Source organism: Pholis gunnellus, assembly GCF_910591455.1.
Source record: "Pholis gunnellus genome assembly, chromosome: 14".
NCBI lineage: Eukaryota > Metazoa > Chordata > Actinopteri > Perciformes > Pholidae > Pholis > Pholis gunnellus.
The window spans coordinates 15,287,913-15,311,418 of NC_136541.1; the positions used below are offsets into that span (position 1 = coordinate 15,287,913).

General features: G+C 42.9%; 1 protein-coding gene across 2 annotated transcripts in view; it reads right to left on the minus strand.

Moving 5' to 3' along the window:
• ephb1 (EPH receptor B1) overlaps positions 1–23,506 on the minus strand; it is a gene marked incomplete at both ends in the record, with an annotated part of 137,100 nt that overhangs the window by 11,422 nt on the left and 102,172 nt on the right. The window contains 7 exons of one of the 2 annotated variants that reach the window (XM_079173575.1): positions 4,498–4,713; positions 5,983–6,230; positions 7,441–7,629; positions 11,802–11,866; positions 12,919–13,027; positions 15,435–15,597; positions 22,985–23,109. In XM_079173575.1, the coding sequence (XP_079029701.1) occupies positions 4,498–4,713; positions 5,983–6,230; positions 7,441–7,629; positions 11,802–11,866; positions 12,919–13,027; positions 15,435–15,597; positions 22,985–23,109 (1,115 nt within the window). The remainder of the gene's footprint in view (positions 1–4,497; positions 4,714–5,982; positions 6,231–7,440; positions 7,630–11,801; positions 11,867–12,918; positions 13,028–15,434; positions 15,598–22,984; positions 23,110–23,506) is intronic. The other variant, XM_079173576.1, reaches the window with a different exon arrangement.

The following is a 23,506-nucleotide window of genomic DNA, read 5'->3' on the forward strand; positions in this document are numbered from 1 at the left end:
TGGCTCCTTAGACAGATGGATTGTTGAATAAAGAGAGTAATGTGAAAGTCTTCTCGGTTCGCCGGGTGTTTATAAATCAATCCTCTTCTTTGTCAGGTAAGCAGGGTCACTCACATCTCAACTGGAATTGTGATCATGCTCCTATGGGTAACTTCTTAAACGATGCAACCATGTACAGTATATGTAATCATGCAGTGATGCAAGTATACAGAAAAGCCAACGCTGCAAGGAAATGCAGTCTTTAAAGTCTTCTAAATAATTAGCATATATCACCTAAGCAATACCATTGCAGTCCAAGCGTTGTCCTAATTAATCAGACTTTGGTTAGCAGCCAACAGAGAGAGACGAGAGCCCCCTTCTCTCTAAAACCTACAAAAAGAAATGCTCCAGAGTGAACCCACATCCAGGGTTAACAAAATTACCAGCATGTCCCCCTAACCATACATCCAGCATCACACCATGGGCACTGTAATTGGTGTGCCTCGAATTGTAGGGAAAATTAGAAAAGCAGTAGAGGGAAAGAGGTGATTAATTTGCTGGAGGAGGAGGTCGATGGGGATGTAAATCACTGCATGTCAGCAATTTAATTTTCCAGATTCCCCGGCCTTGTCTGCCACGCCAGCCTTGCTCACTGATTGGCTAGCGTCAGGTCATAGCTGAAGAAGTCAAGGAGTGAAGGGCACCATGCATTGCTTAATTACAGTATAGGACCCTGTGGAGGACTCTGTGTACGCCCCCCCCCACACACACACACCACACACACACACTTGTTTACATGTTCCCCTGAATACAGGGGATTAAGGTTTAGGAGGACAGGTGAAATGAAAGTCTGTGGCAACGTCAGCTAGGTCTTCATATTATCATATTGTTGTCATATTAGATGGACGCTATTTACTTCTCTTCAAGCCTTTAACAAGCATATTAACGGACTCTGGTTATGTGATATGAATGAAACTGCTCTTTCGATTTGGAAGGAATCAAAATAGCACTGAAGATTTCGTCTGGATGCCTATTATAATAAGGCAGCACTCAGTATGAAAGTGAAGCACAGCCAAAGCTTTGATGTGCTTGTTTTAAAATCTCTATCGGTAAAAAAAAAAAAAACAGAAAAAAAAACTGAGTGTGTAACCATCATAACAGCTCCCTAGGTTCCGACTTCAAACATCAACTGCTCTATTGACTCTCCAGATAATGCCCTCAAGGAGACTTTGTTTGCATTAAACAACATCAAAATGCGGAGTGCAATCTATGATCCAATCCACACCTTTTACATCCCGATTTATTAGCAAGCTCAGCAGCGCAGACAACAGGGAGCTACTCCTCTTTGTTGCTAAATTCGACCCATTCAGCAAGGTTTACCCAGAGGGGTCAAGGATACAAAGCAAGCTCTTCCTGGGAGCGATTAGCTCCTAGCCACACCAATGTGAAGTCATGTCTCCTCTGGCCCTTATGACACTTCTTGTTCACCCCTGGGCTACCACCTGCCAATTGCTTACACTGTTTTGCTGTGCATTTGTGTTTTTGCATATAACCTATGCTGGAATCTATGGGTTGTACTCTCCTCCAATCGCAACTATACATTCGCCACTGACTGCTCATCTCCACCGATAGAGTTAACGCTTTAAGAACCTCGCTGCCCAAGATTCGATGCCAGCAGCGGTTGGATCACCTCCGATGCTTGAATGTGATGCTTTGATGTAATGCGAGCAAGCTGGAGATCGATGCCGTCTAGGTCCCCACTCCAGCCACCGATGCTCTGCCACTGCTCCGGTCATCCCTGCTGAGACACCACCCTAGTTTGTAGATAATGACGACGTCAATATCTCTGTGTCCGGTACATCAGCATCCCGTGAAAGTCCACAACCGACATTTCTCTTTCGAGTCTTCCCGCTAGTGATGACCACTGCAGCAGGACGTGATTGCCTACAGCTGTCTACGCTGCTTCCACCCAAGCCGGTGAGCATTCTCTGCCATGGTTTTACAGCCACATCTTGCCTGGGGAGAGCGGTGGTGGTGTGTGGACCGACACATAAACCTCCTCGAGCTACTGGCAGTGTTCTTGGTCTTCCACCACTTCAGACCCTTGAAGCAAGTGGGCATAAAGAAAGTGATGAGTGATGACAAACAACAGCACCATGGTGGCCTACATCAACAGGCAGGGCGGAGCACAGTCTGTCACTGCCCTTTTGGGGAAAGTGGTGAGCCTGTGGTTGTGGGCCTTAGATAACTTGTTGTCTCTGAAGGTTCTCCACATTCTGGGACAAGAGAACAGGGACGCAAAGAGAAAAAACACTACCAGAGAAGTGGAGGCTTCACCCCAAGGTGGAAAAGCGGATTTGGTCATAGTTTGGGTAAGCAGAAGTGGATATGTTCAACAACCAACGCAACACCCACCACCCGCTATGGTTCCCTGCATGCCCAACAAAGCTGCTTTACGCTGCTCCGACTCATCAATCTCCTGTTGGAGAGAGTGAGGCAGTCTGGTAGCCCCAAGTTGCTGCTCGTCGCCGTGTTAGGCAGAAATGACTCAGATGATGGCAGCCCAGCCCTGGACCAGTTCTGGGTGGTTCTGTATCAGGACGCAGGTGCGATAGGCCTGTTGACCAACCTGGGCCATCTTCTCCAGGCTTGGCACCTGAGAGGGAAAAGCTGAGGAGGGCTGGACTATCTATACAGGTTGTGCAGACCATCAAAGCAGCAAGAACGGGATCCATAATAGCCTGTACAAGGCAATGTGGTCAAGGTTCAAACGTTGGTGCAAGTGTTTGGTGGATAGAGGGCTGCCTAATGCCACTGTTAGAGTGTGTGCAGCAGCCAACTGGTGTGTGGCCACCTTGTCTTGAAGCAGTTCTTGAAGGGGATCAGAAGGCAACACCCAGTAATGGGTGCCTGCTTCCTACAGTGGGAACTGCCAGACACATTTCAGTGGACGAATGCCTGCTTGTGATTGGAGAAGATTATTACCCAGAGTCCAGTAGAGGACTCTGCCAGTGCTTATAGGTTAACAATATCATAACCTTCGTTTCTGCTTAACCTCAGCCACATTAAAAGGAAATAAAATAGAAGTAAAGTACTTTGTGTGTTTTGTTTGTTCACCAACATTTTGATGAAGACAAATTCTTTTGAGAACTCTTTTTTTTGTACCTGTGTAGCACTGACTCACAGGCTATTTTACTGTATACTTTTGATCTCAAGTTTTGCATGTGTTGAAATAACACTGAAACTAATTTTAGAATAGGCTCTTTTTATAGCATAATATACTCATATTTATTCATAATCCATACAGTGCTACTTCAATGCTGTAAATTCACAGTGTATACAATAAATCATCTTCAGAAAGATTTCTACTCCCAAGCAAGACTGTTACAATAGGTTGTGTAGTCACTGGAGGCTGCTGACCCAAAATAAGAGGAAAGGTAAAATAGAGGACATGGTTGGTTCAGTGACTATGTATATTTAACATACAATGTAAGTGGTATTTAGCAAATGTATATATATATATATATATATATATATATATATATATATATATATATATATATATATATATACAGTATATATAGATACCTTTAGGTATAATAATATAGAACCATGCTCTTTATCCATATTGACCAATTTTGCGTGCACAAAACCTTGCTGTCATCAAAATGTACCAACACATATGATATATTGACAGTAAAATAAGCTACTTTATGCACCAAAGTATCAAAGCAGAGCCAATGACATGATACCAGACTCCTGCTCATGGGACTGCACACACAGATACACATCATCATTATATGCTTGCACACACACACACACACACACACACACACACACACACACAGAAAAAAATAAAAAACACTCTCACGAACTCGGGCATGCCGGGAGTCCTAATGACCTGTGCCGTGTGTTTGCGAGGGTGTAGGAGTGTGTTTTGAATTAGGAAGAGGAGAGGCAGAAGATGAACTAACGATGGCTGCTAATAATTACAGATCTGTAGTGTGGAGGAGTTAATGAGGAGCCAAAGCCTCCCATGATGCCCGAGTAATAATGAATGAGGAGGGAGAGAGAGGAGGGAGGGAGAGCGAGGGGGTGGTAGCTGTCAATTTGAGAGGCCGCAATGCCCTTTGGTTTCTCTGCACTCTGGGCATGTCAACGAGAGAGGAGCCTTCCCAGAGGAGGCTTGTCTCCACACTAATGAAGATGTGACAGACCTCTGGTCCGTGACTTGCAGAGTATAGGAAAGAGGAGGAAGGATGATGAGGAAGACAGACAGCTAATATAAAATGAAAGGCACTGAAAAGGTGAAAGGTTGCCGAGACCTTCAAAAAGAATGAGACAACGTCATAGAAGCAACAACGATTATTAGACCGACAGGTTTCGATTGTTGTAAATGTCAATAACAAATTGACTGGACACTTAAATGATACATTGCATGCAGATGAAAACGAGATTAGTAAAAAAGAAAATGTTACCTATGGCCCTTGAAATAAAGTTAAAGATACAAGTACTCACTAGAGAGCTGGTATAGCTGGGATCAGAGGTGTCATCCTGTAGGTAGCGCGACAGGCCAAAGTCAGACACTTTACACACCAGGTTGCTGTTGACCAGAATGTTTCGTGCAGCCAGATCACGGTGGACGTAGTTCATTTCTGAGAGATACTTCATCCCAGCTGAAATCCCACGCATCATTCCCACTAACTGGATCACCGTGAACTGACCATCATTTTGCTAGAGGACAGAGACAAAACGAATAAAAGCAGTTATTTATACATTAACTTTGTCACAATTAACATAAATGAGATTAGCTGGAGGATATGGAGGTGTCAGCAAATGGTAATAGTACTGCTTTTTAATGGTAATAAACTCATTATGTTGATTCTTCACTGAATCATAGATAATATGTTGACTGGAAATTCCGGGCTTGAATGTTGTGATTTCAAAGAAATACAAATTTTCTATGAGAAAATATCAGTGCAAAATAAATGAAATAAATTTGTTTTCTGATGTTGTATACAGACAACATGTCATTTTGATTTCTTCAGACAGGCTAACCAGTCGGACTCTCCACCAGAAAAGATTTTGTAGTATATCATTATTACCACAGCCAGAGGGTGCATGCTCATTCAGTGGCAATGGGAATACAATGTGTTATTAGACCTGGCATGTACATAAGAAACAAGTAGGCTAATCTACCGGCTTTCCCATCTATTTGAGGTTGGAGCAACGTTTTTTGTCAAAGCCAGTAATTATGTCCACCTATCTAAGGTTAGTTGTTTTTTTCCTGCCCCTCGTTTTTTAATCATTTGTTGTTTATACTTTGCTATTACAAAAATGACATCCTGAGATCTTTTTTGCCTTTCAAATCCTCTTAGTATCCAGAGGAAAAGACTTGCATCCATCTCTTCAGCATCCACGCATGGTGCCCCTACCCCTCTGTGAATGCTCTGAAGAGCAAGCTTTGAACCCCCGAAACACAGTAACAAATAAGAGGGTAAGGGAGATCGATGGAAACACAAGTCGGATGTGGCGGTTAGCAAAGCCAACTTCAAAGAGCCCCTTTAAACCCACCCTAGATCAAAGTGGAATAGAACACCAATCCATGAGATTGAAGGAGGAAAAAAGCGAGTTGAATATTGATTAAGCTGTATGTCTGACTATAAAAGAAAGAGTGAAGAGTCCATTAAAAGCTCCAAGCATTAATAGAGAAATTAAAGGCTGATAGAGCTAACTAATGGACATTTTCAAATTAAGAATGATTGAAATCATGTTCATTGTCATGAAACATATTCTCCGTTGGCTCATTCTAATTTGTATTAGAAGGGATTCTTAGCTTGGACTCCTTTTCTGGGACTCTTTAACAATTAATTTCCAATTAGTATCTCATTTCCATAATGCAAGGTTTCTATTCAACTCATGAACAGGACTTTTCATCATTCCATATAAATGTTTGCAACTTTGTATACATAGTAGATTTATGAGTTCACACATATTACTCACCCTGAGGAATGAGTCAAGGGCGCCGTTCTCCATAAACTCTGTGACGATCATGACTGGACGACTCTTTGTGACTACACCCTCCAGACGGATAATGTTTGGGTGATCGAACTGGCCCATGATTGACGCCTCAGACAGGAAGTCGCGCCTCTGTTTCTCCACGTAGCCCGCCTTTAGGGTCTTGATAGCTACATAGATCTCCCGCTTACCAGGCAGCTTCAAGCGGCCCTTGTACACCTCCCCAAATTCACCTAGAGGGGAAATAGGGAGAGGTGCTCAGTGGTTGCTCTGTCAAAAATGAGAACTGATCTACTTTTGTCTGATGAAAAAGTGATCACACAAAAGATTAGTAGAGTTGATGAGATCCAAATCTATTCATTTATCAAGCTTATTTACATCTCAAGTCTCTTGGCCGATATTATAGATCTTTATTTAATCTATATCAAGCATGCTGTGTGTTGTCCAATACTCCTCTAGTGTTGCTCCTTCATGATATTCCTAACAGTGTCGCTCCTCTGACTCCCACTATTTATCAATCCTAAAAGCCAGCCAAGTGTCTTCGTATTCCCCAGTGAAAGAATAACAGGCAAGCACTATCTGGTAAATATCTGGTAGATTAATTATCACCACCTTCGTGTCCTGCCGAGACACCACACAGTGAAATCAACAGAAACGGAAATCTTTAATTAGTTAGGCCCCTTGCATCCTTACCCCTATCCTATCTCTGTCACTTCCTCACACCTAGCTTGCTGGGTAGGCCGGTCCACAGGATCTATTCTAAGCCCAGTCCCATTACCAGGTGTATTTTTACCTCTAAATAAACCAAAACATATGGTATCAGCATGCCCTTCCTGTTGTAAAAAAAAATTCAAGGTGTGCCCTGTCTGTAGGAAAAAGACATGTTGGAGACACATGGACATATCAAGCTGATGTTATTTTAACCTCCAGATGCTCAGAATGTACTAAAATGCAATCAGCCCCTAATAAGCAGCTCATCATTTTTAACAGACAATTGAACATTGAATAAGGAAATGACAGAAAATATCTCCACCTATTTTGCATGTAAGGTTAATGAAAGGGTCAAACCAGAACATGCAAGAGACTAACACTAGGCTCCAAAAACAGAGAAGCCCAGGGAATAGGCTGCGAGGCTTGAGTTATTTCTAATGCCATTAGTTCCCAAGGTAGCTGGCCTATATGCTGCTAGTGCACTTGACATAGGCCCTTGACATGTTCCCATCTGATGTGGCAGCCAAAAGGGCTGTGCTTTACGACCTTTAACAGATGCAGGCTAAACACACAGGTATTCACATGTTACGTGCAGAAACACATGAAAATATAGCAATCCACATTCACCTTGCGGGACACCTGCACACGTAAGTGTGTGTACACACACAGACACAGACACACACACACACACACACACAGATTGTTCCATAGCACCCATTCCATTCTCCATACCTGCACCGATGACCTCCTCAATCTTGACAGTGGAGACGTCAATCTCCTTGGCGAATTCTCGCACAGCTTCGTTGGGGTCTTCGTAGGTAAAGGGGTCGATGTAGATCTTCATCCCCGGGGAGCCTGAGAAGTGGGTCGGGCAGCCCAGTGGGGAGGGGCAGTTAGACATGTCGGCTCGCAAAGAGAGTTCTAGAACAACCAAAGTGCTCAATGAGCTTTCCAGAAAAAAGACACCGTTCTATGTTTTTTGTTAGGCTAATGTCTAGTGTTAAGAATTGATGAATGCAATTGCCTTTCAAGTTGTAGGCTAAATCACAGTGGGACACAGCATTACTTACAATCACTACAAGCTATTAACAGTTGTAAATGATGATAACTCTATTTGCCCTATTGTCCTCCTGAGAGACAGGCCTCAGTTGCGAGTAGAACAGACAACAAAATGGTGGTTTGAGGATTTAGTACTTGGAATGGCGAAATAGACCAGAAAAGAAAGATAAAGGGATGAGGGTATATAGAAAATGTAAATGTAGACAAATGATTTTACCCTTTTACCCTTTAGACGAGCAGTCTCTGCTCTTTGATAGTGGTAGAACCAATTTCCCCACAGCCTTTCCCTGTAGGAGCTCATAAACAGATAAAACCACTGCGCTATCAACTAGCTCTTTATGATGTTTTGCAATAGGTGACTCAGTTCACAGACTGGAGATGTCTGCAAACGGAGGAGAGATTGTCAGTGTTGACAGGCCGGGCGGGGAGAAGTGGCGAAAAACACTTGTAAACAAAATTCAATACACGCCGCCACAAGACGGCATTACGGCGAGCAAGCAGACGTCAAATCATCATTTCTGCAGTGACACCCAAGGGCAGCCCTCTTTCTCAAAGCTGTTTAGTCAAAACCCTGGCAGCCATGATTGGAATAAACCCATCTCCATCATGTCAATTTGTGTCTGCTCATTTGCATAAGCCACATAGAGAGTGGGAGGGGTCTCAGGAGACATGAGGAGGATAAGGTCTGGTCTTGGAGGGCTCAAGGTGCCTCACCTCGCTCTTGAATAGAAGCTGATTCTAGTTAGCGCACTAATTGCCTTGAACCCTATCTGTGTGAATGTAATTGCTCATTAGAGATTCCATACAGATTGGATTCAAGTTAATCCATCAGAGGGTTTATAGCTTTGCATTCCATAAAATGCTCACATAGCACCACTGGGTGGTACTGAAAATCTCAGCAGGGAGCCGTGCAAAATAAATAAATAAAAGAGAACACATGCGCTTAAAATGTCATGCACACACGTCCATATACGTACACCCATTACTTTCTAATTCACAGTCCAGAGCCCACGTTCATATATAATTTAAAATGAAAACAATTTATCTCTCTACCCTCCCTCCTTCTGGTGCAGCCCTGGCTAACTGGACTCATCTTTTTCTGGCCATCAGATAAAAAATAGATTATTGCTTTAATATTTCATAGTTCCTTCATTTGAGTGTATGAAGCAAATGTATCCAAACGTCACTTCTATTTTTATCCAACATATAAAACAGCAAGCCTGTCGAGAGAGAATGCATGACTGCTGCAATGACTCATGGGCATATAACACATACCATGACTTCATACCTTTTTCAATTACATGGCTGCATATAACATAAATGAGACAAGTGGACACACTCACACATTTAATGAATTTGGATTATAAATCCAAACAAAATCCTTGAGCTATGGACACGATTTCTAAAACGGTTAAAGGTATTTAGTTGACCTTAATTATAAATTACAGTTTACTGCACTGCACTTAACCATGTTATTTTCACCAATGTCCAGCATTTACCCTGTTATTAGTGTGCTCTGGTCGTTTACTGAATGGCCCTAATGTATCCACAAATCAACCTTAAGGCAGTAATGCTAACATTAATCTATTACTGGCAATGGGTACAATCAAATTACTGGTCCTACATCACAGAATGCTCTTATTGCCTAAAGACAAGCAGCAATGTCAGTAAGTGAAACTGTAGCTTCAATAATGCTCATCTTTTGTAGTTAAATGAATTATTTCAAATGTTAATCTTTTACCAAAGAAACATAATATCTCCTCACTCCTTTTTTCCCTGACAATATTTGTAATTTAGCAATTTCAGTGTATAGTAATTATATATTTTAAGTGATTATCCACTTTGAAAAGCTAACATGCACAATTGAAGGACACTGTGTACACCTATAGTGAGATCAGTCCCATTTCACGTTGGCACGAGATGCACACTAATCTATTCTGTGGCTTTGTGAGTGTAATGAGTTTATTTTCTAAACACAAACTAATTATCCATCGTTTGATGTCAGTAAATCATTTGTCAGACTCACACTGCAGCTTCTGCAGCTTGCAGGAAATCACAGAGGGGATCTAAAAGTGCTATGGGATAAACAATCATATTTGTATAGATGTCAGTTTGGGTTCATCAGGAATGAGGTTTGACCTGTAACACTTAGGATGTTGAAGGGCAATGACAAGTGTCACAGTATTCTACTGCTGCTCAACAATTCTGTTCATGCCTTAGCCTACTCACTGAATCCCCGTGTACGAATGCAGTATGCTGCTGCAAGAAAAACGAGGCAACTGAAGTATAAACATATTTGGCATCTAACAACTAGATTTGTTAAATGGGCTTCCAAATCCCATCCTCAGTCAGTGTGAGCACAAGATGCTGGAGTACAAACAACAGCTGAAGCTACAAAGCGACGAACGCAGCTCGAACATTAGTGATTCAAGGATGTGTTGGTAGTCATATGCAGAGAAGCATTAGGGCATACAGTAAACATGCAGCTCTAAGAAAACTCTCTTTCTGTTAATTAGCTGGGGTTGACAGGTTGTTTGTGTGTGGAAAGAATAACAGGGAAGAGATGAGAAAAGAGGTATATGCTCTGATGCAGTGAGGTGAGTATAGCATGTTGGGATGAACGCTGACGATACTGTGTGCTATTAAAACAAAACAGGAACCCTTAAACCCACATAAGCAGCACTTGATTCATGTGTGGGGAATAATGTGTGTGTGCTTATGCCTGTGTTCCAATCTGCTTGTCATGACATCCCACCCAGCGTTTGGTGTAATGTTAGAGGTCTCATTTTCACATCCATGACTACATCGCGCTGTACTACTGAATTTACAGTATGAGCACCAACCCCCCCCCCCCCCTTGACGCCTGTCACGTTAGGTGGGCTGGGAATGAGGAGGTATCATCTAAGGTGTGCGGCAACAGCTGGAACAGTAGGCAGCCGGGTGAAAGCCGGCAACGCATTATTCGGCGGCTTCGCCATAAACAATTGGCTGAGCTGCGCTATTTAATTGTTGTGTTGAATACTGTAATTACAAAACTGCCAGTCAAATCTTGAGAGAATAGAAGACAATAATGAATCATGGGGTGGGGGATTACTTCATGAGTGTTGGCGGTGTGAAGGTTGAAAGAATAAACCTATGAATAGGATCCCTTATCAGCATTTTTGTTCCTCTCCACGCTTTTTATGATTAGGGCTGCAAGTGACTCTGATCTTTTGTTTATTTTCACCACTCATGTTAATTGCATTTGGTTACCCCAAAGATAGCCCGTGACAAAACCCTCTCTTCTGCCCAGGTTTAATGAGCCCCCGGATAACACTGCTGTAGCTTTGACACAAAGTAACTGTGCTGAAATGCTTTGCTGTGTCAGGCTCAACACAACTCTATCCCCTCGAGTGAGCCCCCTTTTCAGACGGCTAGGTCGGCAGTACATGGGGCTTTTAGTTGAGGTACACATCTCATACACACCCCTTTTTGTGTGTATGTGTGTGAGTGTGCGTGTGGAAGGTTATATGTGTGTCCCTCCAGGCTCCTTCCGCTCATCAGTCGGTGCCGGGAGAGGAGGGGGGGGGGGGGGGGGGGTTGAAACATGACTAAATCACAGCTATTATAAGAGCCCTGAGAGATGACTGTAAGTCAGTGTCATTGTTTAAAGGAAGGAAAACGTCATTTACATCCACACGGATGCCTGCTACCTCAGGTAATTTGCTCTTTTACCTCACTTCATTTTCATTCATGTATTATATACAAGATTGCATGCTTTACCTACATTTCCTATGTAACACATGATATGACAGAAGCAGAGGACTGGACAAAAGGGAAAATGGAAGTGTAGCAAATATCAATGATACGAGGACAATCAGGAAAGAGATTTCTCGACCTGCGCAGCACGATCCTCGGATTTCTGGTTTAGAACGCTTTCAACATAAACGTAGTAAGAGACAATCATGCTAATTGCCTGATAGCACCCAAGATGTTTGGAGAACACCTAAAACCACTGGCTTATATGAGGGCTTTAAGCATTAGGATGGACTCACCTCTTCCTGTGCTGTAATGTTGCAACTTGTCACTGTACACCGCCTCCTTGGTGTATGCCCTTTTCCTAAGGGAGCAATGAATATTGAGAGAGAAGAGAGAGAAACGACAGGATGAAAGGAAGTGTAAACGAGGCCTTATTACTCTTCATGTTTCGCTGTATGGCCCGAAAATGACGTGGCTGAAATTGAATCAGATGCAGAGGGTTAGCAATGGCAAATGAAGTTTATGAAAATGAGATGATTTTTAATTAGACCTTGATAGGATCTCTCTGCTTTTCATGTGTCTCTTCTGCCTCAGCATCAAAAGAGCCTGGCCTATTTGATGAACACTTTACTTGCTCAGAGTTGCACACAGCACTGCGGAAAAGTCGACTTTCATATATTTAAAGCTGAGCAAGATAGGAATATGACAACGTGTCAAACTGCTGCCAAATGAAACTCGCTTGACTAAAGTAACTTAACAGGGCAAAATAAGAGCTGTTAGGTTCTCTGTGAAATAGAATATTCCATTAAAAATATGTCAACTTAGCTTTCCTTTCTGTCAATGTGATTGCTATTACGAAATGCTCTATGAGTTTATGGAGGCAGCTGTGTTTATGGAGGCAGCTGTGTGTTCCAAAGTTTCACCTGGAAATGTGTCCATATTGGTATTAGACTGTCTCAAAAAAACACCGTACTGGATTAGATTCAGTGTCAAAGAATGGCAGTAATTTTAAGACACATTTGTTTAGATGTATCACTGTTGACTTTTACTTTGACAACATTTATTTTATGCAAAGTAGTCATATATGGATAGATTCTGATTTAAAACGAACATCTTCATGCAGTGTCGCCATATGTCCTTCTGTATTGCAAAGCATGGCGTTCATCATTCTATGTCAACACCTTATATTTGCTTCAGGACAACAGGAAGCTACATGCTGTCATTACAATGGCAAAAGTGGACTAGATTTGCTGCTGTTTTCTTCTAAAGGGGAAAACATTGGGAGCGAAAAAACAAGTTAAATTACATTTCTTACAAGTTTAATTGTCAGGGACAAACGTAGCAATGAAGTCAATAACTTTGCAGCAGTTTATGCATGTACTGCAAGATAACATAGAGGGGGAATGTGGTTACCTGCTGCACACGATGGAGATAGCAACAAGGGAAACAATAAAGACCACTCCTGCTGCCGCCGACCCCGCAATCAGGGGAAGCTGCTCCCTCAGCTCAGACTTGAAGTCATCTGTGCGACACAAAGAGAAAGGCAGACGGACAGACATGGAGTATGGCTTAGGTAGAGCTTAAGAAGTAAGACTGTGTTTATTTGAAGGTGAGTATGTGAGTGTGTGTTTGGGAGGTAAAAAGGAGAGATGGAGAGAAGAAGGGGCCGAGCCGAATGGTTAGACTGGGTGTACGGATGGATAGAGAAAACATATAGATCTCTCGGCTGAGCCCGCGCTGACTGAAATCCGGTGAGCTTTAGAAAGACTGACTGACAGGTTGTGTTTGATAAACCAGGAGAGAGACAGAGAGTGACAGAGAAGCATAAAACTGAAGGTGAGCATAAAGCAAGGACGGCCTCTCAGCCTTCTCTGCTGCAATACCTGTCAGAGACGAGCAGACAAGAAAGTGCCCCTTGGAATGTTGTTTCTCAGGTGTTGAAAAGGAAGTAATCTACTGCCAATCACACACGTAGCCCAAACATGTTTTATGTTCATAGCCGAGGCCGGTTGGTGGTAGTTCAGAGGACAGCTTAAATGCCCGCCTAAAAACTCTACACAGCAGAATCTTCAGTTATCTTTCGGTGTGCCTGTCTTCCCGCGACTTTAGCATCAGCAAACACTGTAGTTGAGGCAATGCAGGATTTAGCATGCTGCAGGCAAATCAGCAGCTTCTAAATCCAATCCCCCGTGTAGAATGGGCCTATTGGATTAAAGTGATAAAGGGAGAACTAATGCATTTTCGAAGCAGTGTGAGAGCTGGGAAACTCAATGTGACAGGAATTGCTCACTCTTTTAACTTGCACATTTATTTAAGTACTTTTAAAGCAAACAGTGTGTATGATGTTCCGGCTTCTCAAGTTTTCAGGCGGTCTTCCTGTTCTCTTTTGATGCACATTAGGCGTGAGAGGTCTAGATAAATCTCCCCTTCACCCATATGGGAATGGTGATTGGTGATTTTCCCTGAGAGCCACACAGCTATATATATATATATATATATATATATATATGACATCTATCTGACAGCTACCTTCAGAAGAAAATAGGCTCCGATTACAATCAGTTAGTTAGCAGAGCCTCAGCCTATTAGAGAACTGGAGAATTGTGACATCAATAACCCTACTGATGGACCAATCATTTTCTTTCATCACACCTGTCAATCAAGTCCTCACCGCTCGCGAGTATGCGTGTTTGTGTCTAGAGGTGGCAAAGAGACACCTTTTGGCGGCATATGAAAACGTGCCGACAGATAAACAAAAGGGATTATGTGTTTTGAGAAAAGACAAGGCGGGAGAGCAGCCGTTGAGTGGCGAGGTGGTCGCTTCCTGATACAGTGAAGCGGCGTGACAGGGGAAGGGGGAAACCTGCAGAGGTGGAGCCGTGGGTGTGATTGTCAGCAGTTCTCTAGCATCTGCTGCTAATTGCCTTGACAAATGTCGTGCTATGGCAGCGAGCCAACGGATGAACTGTAAACAGTGTTTGTGCGAGCGGGTGCAAACGCGTGTGCATCTTCGTGTGTTTGAGAGAACGATAATTTGTGGGCGAGGGCGATGCAAAGGTGCCACTACATCTGCTCTGTGCTTGTAAATAGCCTTCATGATCACCGTCATCATCATTCCATCTTCTCCTCCCTCAAGATCATCACCCTCTCAATCATCATTAACATCTTCATTAATGCAGCACAATGTGAAAAACGTCTTTCCTGTTTTTTTTCTTCTTCATATTTTGAGCTACGGCCACACGTGCAAGGTCGTGAAGTAGTCCAGCAAGGCACAGTGAAGCATGCGCTTTGGCAAATCTTCTGAATGTTATCCAGTGATTTGTTGAATCCATCCACACCGAATCATGCTTTGTTCACTCTAGCACCGATATTACTGTTGTGATATACAACAACACCACTACCAACAACCTCCTTGCACTTACACTAATACACTTAGTTCCACAACCTTGCCAGTGTAGCAGGTGTTACAGCTCCTCTTCATCCCCTTCCCTCTCCAACAATCCAGCCCCCCCCATGGCAAAAAAATTAATCTCATCAACTACTAATCACAGCTATGCATTCTGGGACGGCTCTCCAGCAACAGAAGGGCTGGGTGAAAAACCAATTAGCTAAGCATTTTGGATCAAGCACAGTTAGAAGCGCACACAAAAGACACTCAGAGTTCTACATATGCGAAGCACCCACACACACACACACACACTGAAACCTGAAATTAATTTAGCCGAAGAACTAGAAGTGCAATCCAAAATCACAGTTCCCCTCCAATTCCCCTACTAATAATAATGCAACAACAAATACAAAGAGTGACAAGAGTGTAAGAAAGAGTTAGGGTGTGTGTGTGTGTGTGTGTGTGTGTATGGGTGACAGAGAGACAGAGACGCACAGGGAGAGGCAGAGAGAGCTGTTTCTCCTGGCTCGACAATCCTTACCATCTGTGAGGGTTTGGAAGCACATCTTGCTGCTGTATTTGCCAAAGCCAGCCACAGTCCTTGCCCGCACCTGTACCACGTAGACTGTACCCGGCCTGAGGCCCTCCACGCGTGCAGTGTTAGTTTGGCTTCGCAGGATGGTGGAGTTAATCTCGGCATGGTCCTAAAAGGAGCAGTGAACACACGGGGAACAGGTTAGAGATGACTTACAGCGGAGATGTCAACGGGAAGGTGTTTAACCACACAGTTGAGAAAACACTGGGAAAACAAGATCCAGTGGTAGCAGTAGTGGCAGGGGTTTGACAGTGAGCCAACAAACAGACTCATCTTGTGTTGTATGGAAATAGTATGGAACAAGTGAGCCAAATGTGGAGGAAATCAGTTTAGGCTGTGTATTGTAGTTGTTCTAAATCAGATAAACAGGATCAACTTTTGGTAAACAACATGGACAGAGGACGGATGAAAATAGCAGATCGTAGAGAAGAATAAATTTTTTTTTAAAGACAGAGTAATGACCTCTCTTTAAAATGAGGTCTTACGCGCCCATTTGGTTGTTATTAATAAGGCTTTGGTCAGTTTGAACTTCAAATACACAACACTGCAGCAAGTATTCACACATTAAAATACACACAAGCCCAACATTCACACATGCACTCTGCAAGTCCAATTCGTACAGTAACACACCTACACAATATAGTAATTAAAGGCAATCATTTCTCTTTTTATTTTTTCTCAAATTCTTTCTCTAATTACAAAGAGCAATAGCTACTTCTGAACAGTCATAAAATAGCATTACATATGTGTCTCTTCAGACATGCTTTATGAGGCAAGTAAGCTGCTTTTTGAATGTGATGGAAGGCCAGTTCCACCAATAGAACACATTTCATTAAAGGGAATGCTATAAAAATGCTTGGTGCAACTGCTGTTTATTTTAACATTCAAGGTATTTGCCCTTTTTCGTATATATGCTCTGTTTTGCATTTGAATAACTATAAGTTGTATTTCCACATGCATGTATGTATGCATACATATAGCCACCCATTATGTAAATGACCATGGAACCTGATCTCCAGATGCTGTATCTCTGTCTTTCTCTCTGCTGGCTCAAGAGAGCCAGTCAGGCAGTCTGCTGCAGTGTAGTTTGGGGTTTGCTGGAGGTATCTGATATGGGGGATCAGTAATTACTCAGGCCTGTCACCTTCCCATAACCCAGAGTGAATATGACAGCCAGAAAATAAGACTGCACCTACACTACACCCACCACTGCAGGCTGCTGATAGCTAGATGCAGACATACTATAGAGAGGGCGGGCGGGGGGGGGGGGGCAGCGGACAGCGAAGGGGCAAAATTCCCTGTGTCAGTAAAACAGTGTAAATAGCGGCAGGCTATTTTTTTAAAGCTTGGTAAACACACTATTGTATGCTGAACTACATCTTATAATACATGTATGGCCGCTCTGAGAAACTATGAACAACAAATCTGAGTTGACAACAGTGTGGAGTGGAAAAGGTAGATATGCAGCGAGGAAGCAAGGTGGGGGTGAAGATGATGGCAGGAAGCGATAAGAAACTCCAGGCAGAAGCAACCCACGTCGAAATCATTATCCAATCTGATTGGTGTAATTGAATCATTCCGGTTGCTCCATCATTGAGCAGACGGAGCAACCCCACATAATGATTTGTGCTATCACATTAGCTCTTATTGGACACTGGGCTTGATGAAGACAAATGTTTGGGCTTGGAATAGGAGAGCATCGCACCGACAGGCTTTCATTCTATCTCCGGGAGGAAAGCGATGTTTACAAACGGAATGCTGGATGTAACTGGGTTAGAGAGTTTAATCATCTCACAGACCTTTTGTCCATTAGTTCCCACAATCTATCATATCGGCAATGTGCAGCATACAAATACTCTGAACATTCTGAAACTGGAATTTAAAGAGGCAGCTTGTACGTTTGAAAGAGCTGCAGAAGACACGAAGCCCCGTGAGAGACTGGAGCCATAGTCGCCTATTCATCTGGATGAGTGGACCACTTGGGGTCCGGAATTGCCTATTGCTGCTATCAGTCTTCCTGTATTTCTCCGGACCACACCCCCATCTGTTGAGTTTGTATGGAAAAGAGGTGAGCAGACAGATGGCAATCAGCCAATGGGGGAGAATCCCTTGAGGGAGCACCAGCTAGGAATGGCCCTTTCATGCTGCCAGTCAAATAGGGATTATGAGACAGATACACACACACACACACACACACACACATCCACATCTGCCACTTATAAAATGAGGTGGCATTTGGCACTCCAGCAGGTTCGGGGATAGCCAATAAAAGGCCATGCCAGGAGGGACTTCCAGCCACGTGAGGTCCTCTCCTGCTGCCAGTCAAATGGGGATTATGAGGACCACACCCTAACTTGCTAAATAAAGACAGAGTTTTAGGTGGGAAGGCAGATGGCAGAGCAGCCAATCAAAAGCATTGCCAGGAGTGACAGACAGGAAGTGCCGCGGGGAGTTTGGTCTTTGCAGCATTCAGTAAAATCACTGACACAAACTTAGCCAGAATGCTCTTCCTAATACATATTGTTTATAGCCAAGAGGTGCAATAACATACTCAAACTACCTACCTACTTGGAGCCACATTGACAACAGATACTGGGCTAATGTTGACATATTTAATTGGACCCATTTTAAAGGATTGACTAAATTTACTGGATGTAACACGCTAGCACTGGATCCATAACAAACGTATTGCTGGAAGTCCGATACTCGTATTTTTTTCTTGTTAAAACTTCCAATTTATTTTTTGTAACTGCCGATACTTCTATTAGGCTATAAAAATAAACCTGACTTTATATGACATGTGCGTGTGTGTGTGTGTGTGTGTGTGTGTGTGTGTGTGTGTGTGTGTGTGTGTGTGTATGTGTGTGTGTGCATGTGGGGACAGCATGCCCACTTGGCACAAAGACAGTCATTGTGGATACCCTGTGTCCTCTGCACATGCTCACACACATGCACGACTGCAGACACCACACTCACACAACGGGAAAGGGAGCGAGGGGAGTGTTTGAGGTAGAACATTCTACTATTATGTTTGTAAATTGGAAATGAAAGACATAAGTGACATCCCCCATTAATGTTTCAAATTTAAATGTATTGCCTACGGTCAAAAGGCAAGAAGAAAAGAAAGGGGGAGAGATATGGGCTAACAATTAAAATCTCAGGGACGAGATGGGTTTTATTACAAAATGCAAATAATTACCATTGCCTCAAGAATTCTAATCTAAAAAAATTGTAGTAAGTTTAAATGGAAATACAATTGTGATCATATCTGATATTAAAGACCATTCAAGACTGTTAATCGTTTTGGGAAATAAAGAAACTAAAATAATGCCAAAACAAACGATATCACCACACAATTAATTCTGCAAAGCTATACGCTAAACATTAGTGAGCATACTAAGAGAGAGATGAGATCACCTTATCTACGGTATAATTTGAAGTCAAATGTATTTGCCTCAGTGCTTTCAGTTCGTTTTTCTATTTTTTTCTCCTTCTTAGATGGCTCTTTGAATGCATTTCGTTCACCTGGAGACTGACAAAGAGGCCTGAGTGAGCGGGGTTGGGGGCAAACAAAGAGGGAGAGAAGAAGGGAGTCAGAGGGAGGAAATGTGAATACCCTTGCTGGGGAGGGAGGGAGTGCTGCACAAGTACTGCCTGTCACGGGTTCCATTCAAAATCTCGTCTTTACAACATCTGTGTGTGTATACAAAAGTGCTGTGGTCGACTCTGAAGGCTGGCAGGTAGAGAAGAAGAATACATATTTACTCCTGGCGTCTCTTCTGAGGAATAGCTTATTGTATGTAAAGTACAAGGGGGATTTCAGAGTGCCAAAAATGCAGATGGTGCTATGGTCAGTGTGCTGCAGATCCTGGTGACATGCTGTAAACTTGGATCATATTGCAGCATGACAGTACTACTGTCATCCAGAATGGATGCACCTGAACTACTGCTGGCACTCACACACAAACACTGACAGAAGCTCCCGCACACATGCACACACCCTCGCTCTGACAGCAATACACACAGAGCCATCAGTACTCAGAGCCAGTGGCTGTGCTCTGCTCCAGCCTTAATGGAAGGCCTGACCTACGCTATGCTGAGTTATTTCCACCCTCCCCAAATTTTCAGGCAACCAGAGGAAAAATGGTTTGAGAAAAATGGAGAGAGCGTGAGCATGGGATTCTACTTTTCCTCTGAAAACATGTCATTTACTTCGTCTTGCTTCCCAATTTACGGAGTCCCAGGACCACTTACTTTGCAATGAGATGGTGGGTTGAAAAAGGGTGTGAAGCCTATTGAGAGAACAGCCTTCAGCACTCGCTACAGCCTTCAGGTGAAACTGTCAAAATGCATTCTATTTAAATCATTACCATCCCTTTTCGTCATGTCATTGGCCGCGGAAGCGGGTTTGTAACGGGGGCCCAGGTAACTTTTGAAAACTGATTTATATGAATAAAAGCCTGAAGTGCATCAGTTTTTTTTTTGTTGATGCAAGACTTGTATGTAAAAAGAGCCAAACGATACAGGTCACCGTCTCCCACTCCCACTGACTGCTGCGGTGCAATTTGACATCTTCCTACCATGTGCATTATTTGTCAACAATTTTGTTTTGGACAGCACTGCTTGTTGTGTGTAGGATGCGTGTTTCAGCGCTGTCAGCAGTATTGAAAGTATTGTAGGAGATCGATAAACAATACTTGTTTTTTGTGGTCGTAAAGTGAGAGAAAGCAAGAGAGCGAGAGAGAGAGCGAGAGGGGGAGGTCATCACAAGCTAAAAGATGTTTCTACTCTGATAAGCCTTTAAACACCTTAGACTGTTACTCAAACTAGACTTCTTGGATTGTATCTCTTTATCTCAATGGTACCAACATGCAGTCTCTTGCAAAAGGGCTGTTGTTGGTCTCAATCCAGGCCAATAGACAAAACTGTGAAGTTGTGTGAAGGAACAGAGCTTTTTTTAGGGTAGTGGCCACCGATGGAATTGCAGGTCATGTGATAAACACTGGCCCAAATAAGAACGCTGTATTAATTACAATATTTGTGTGCCATTCATGTGCCTGGTGAACAACATTTGTTAGAGTGAATATCTTGAAACATGGCATCCAGTTCTTCTTAATACATCCATGCTTACGTCCCAATAGGGTGCCCGACAGTCAAGATCACACAACCATGTAAGCACAATGTCCATAGTTCAAAACTATCAGTGGACCTTGATCCCAGGAAAACTTCATATTTTATTAGTTACTCTCTACTTTGAACTGTCAAATCAAGCCACAACAAAAGCCTTACGAAAAATACAAAATGACTTACATTTTGTATGTGCGTCTAGAATAATAGTTGTGCAAAATATATTATCAGGTTGACGGGTAAAACTACAACATTAAGCAAAGGTTGTAAAAAGACAAAAAGTTGAATGTTCTTTTATGATTACCCTGAGGTGTTACTCAATGCAGAGTGTGACGATGCCATGCTGCTGGAGAAGTGGCTCTTGTAAATGGGTATAGGGAGCTTCCTGTTAAGAGTTTGTAGAGAGAAGGCTCTCTGCTGTGCTAAAGACTAGCGGGCTGTGCCAGGCACGCTGAGACAATCAACTCCAGAACCATAACAGTGTGACTGCTCTCAGATTAATGCAAGCATCAGTGAGATGCATAAAAAAAAGAAGGTGAGAATAGCAAGGCCATTATATATATTCCTTTATCCGGCCTATAAGTTACACATAGCAATGGGTAAAGCTGGGAGTCTGTGATAGATATGGCGAGAGGCATCCCTCCATAATTGCCTTTTATGACTAAAAGGCCACATCATCACTATACGGCTGCATGAAACTTCCAGATGTTCTGGACCTCTCAAGCATTCAGAGAATCAATGGAGAGCTGGCAGAACTGACCTCGAAGGAATGCAATTTAGTTCCCGGCTTCTCAACACATGCAACAAGGAGGTCAAACATGCATGTACAGCAACCCGAGCCAACATGTGTGACACTGAGAATTTGCGCCGACGATTCATCATGCGCGTGTGTAATGCATTTCAACCGGTATGGAAATTACACACATGGCATTAGATATGCCACCATCTGTTTTGTTTTGTTTTGCTTCTGAGGGTTGCTGCTTAATCAGGCACAAAAAACACATCAGCAGTGGCACTTTGGACAGCAGTGGCTGGCTGAGGAAAAGTATGTTTAGTGCCTATAAAAAGCCTTGTCAGATCCAAAATACAGAGTGTCGAGGGAGGACCGCCAATGTGGCAATCTCATCTCCACAGCCTGGTGTAACAAAGCAATCACTCTGACTCATCTTATGTGTCTTACTCAAACTCACATGGTGGTACATTTTCTAGATAGACACACGTACAGGGGGATAGAAAGGCACATTGAGACAGAGGTAGACAGCGTAAAGCGCAACCTTTCTGTCACCTGAATCATCCCAGTGCAATTAGCAATCTTGTCCTTGTTAATTCAGTAATTTGTGATTACGCCGCGCTCATCTTTTTGTGAGAAGGCATGCTACATAAACATCAACAGGATTTGGTTTCATTGATATTCATGAGCTAATGGGAGGCTGTATGAGTGTTATTTACACGACACTAAGCTGTCTGGCAGATAAGGTTTCTCCAGGCAATGGCAATCGGATTCTATTTCATGACCTGTGCCATGCCAGAGGGGGAAACAGCAAGCAATGCAGCTATTATTGGATAACTGAGTTTCCAACGGCAAACATAATTTAAAAACATGATTGTTGTTCTCCCTGATAGAAAATGCTAAATGTGACAAACACTATTCTCAGGTGGAGCTGTGAATATTGATCCACGAACCTCAGCCAAAATGAGTTTGTGGGAAATAAATAACTCAACAGAAAAAGAAAAACATTTATAAAACTATATTGATTTTTGTCTTTTACTTGGAGAGCAGAACATGGGTGAAGGTGCAACAACAAAAGTCTTAGCTTAAGATGACAAAGACGTGTGAAAAAAAAAAAAAAGTGCATGACCAACCTTGCTATAACTATCGATCAGCTTTAGGAGGACAAACAAGGGCCCAAACAAAAAGCTAGAGTCTCCGATTATGTCCAAGGCCTTGGGAAAAGCCTACAGGTCAATACTGGAGCAGCAGTGGCGCTGTGGGGTAGGGCCAGCGACTTAATAAAGCAGACGTATTGTGTGTGTGCAGACGGGTCGATGTGACCCCCCCCTCCCCTCCCCCCAGACGCAATGCATTTTCACAACAGGACAAGTTGCTGCACTGTGCAGAGTGGGCCTGGAGCAGAGGTCAACCTATTTACTTCATCAGCAGCAGAAACCAAAGCACAGTGGGTGAGATGGAGTGAACACAGTGAAAGAACATATTATCAACCCAGGGGAGTCTTGGGGTGCTCTACATGCAGTTTGCTATGCATGTGCAGAGTAGGAGACAACACAAGAGCTGGCACTTCACACAAATAAATTATATGCATAGGATATAAACATGTACATTTATGCATTTAAACACACACTCATCTTACCTTTTCGTAGAAGCGCAGTTCATAGTCCAGAATAATGCCATTGGGCTGTTCTGGTTGTGGCCAGGACAGTGTGAAGCTATTCATTGTGGAGCTGATCTGGTGCATGATGGGAACTATGGAGGGAGCTGTAGGGGACAGAGAGAGTAACACAAAATCAATACATTTCTAGAAAAGCACTGATTATTACAGATATACCAACCCAAACTGTTGTTAAAGAAAAACACCCAGCCGTATACATCAAGCAGGCTATGTTCTATGACAGATAGTTATAGTTGGTACATTATCCACACTAAGACTTCCAAGGATGACGGTGCGCATTCTACAATTAGTGCACAATTGCAATACATATCATCCAATGTGTGTACCCAGAACGAACCATCATTAGCTACCAGTAATCAGCACAGAATCCGAGTTTAAGCAACTGCCACTCTCATCAGTACCCAGGTAGCCAGCAGAGCCAATCAGAGCTTTACTCAGCCATATTCTGGCACTGCAGGACAAAATATGTGCTGGCTTTGGCCA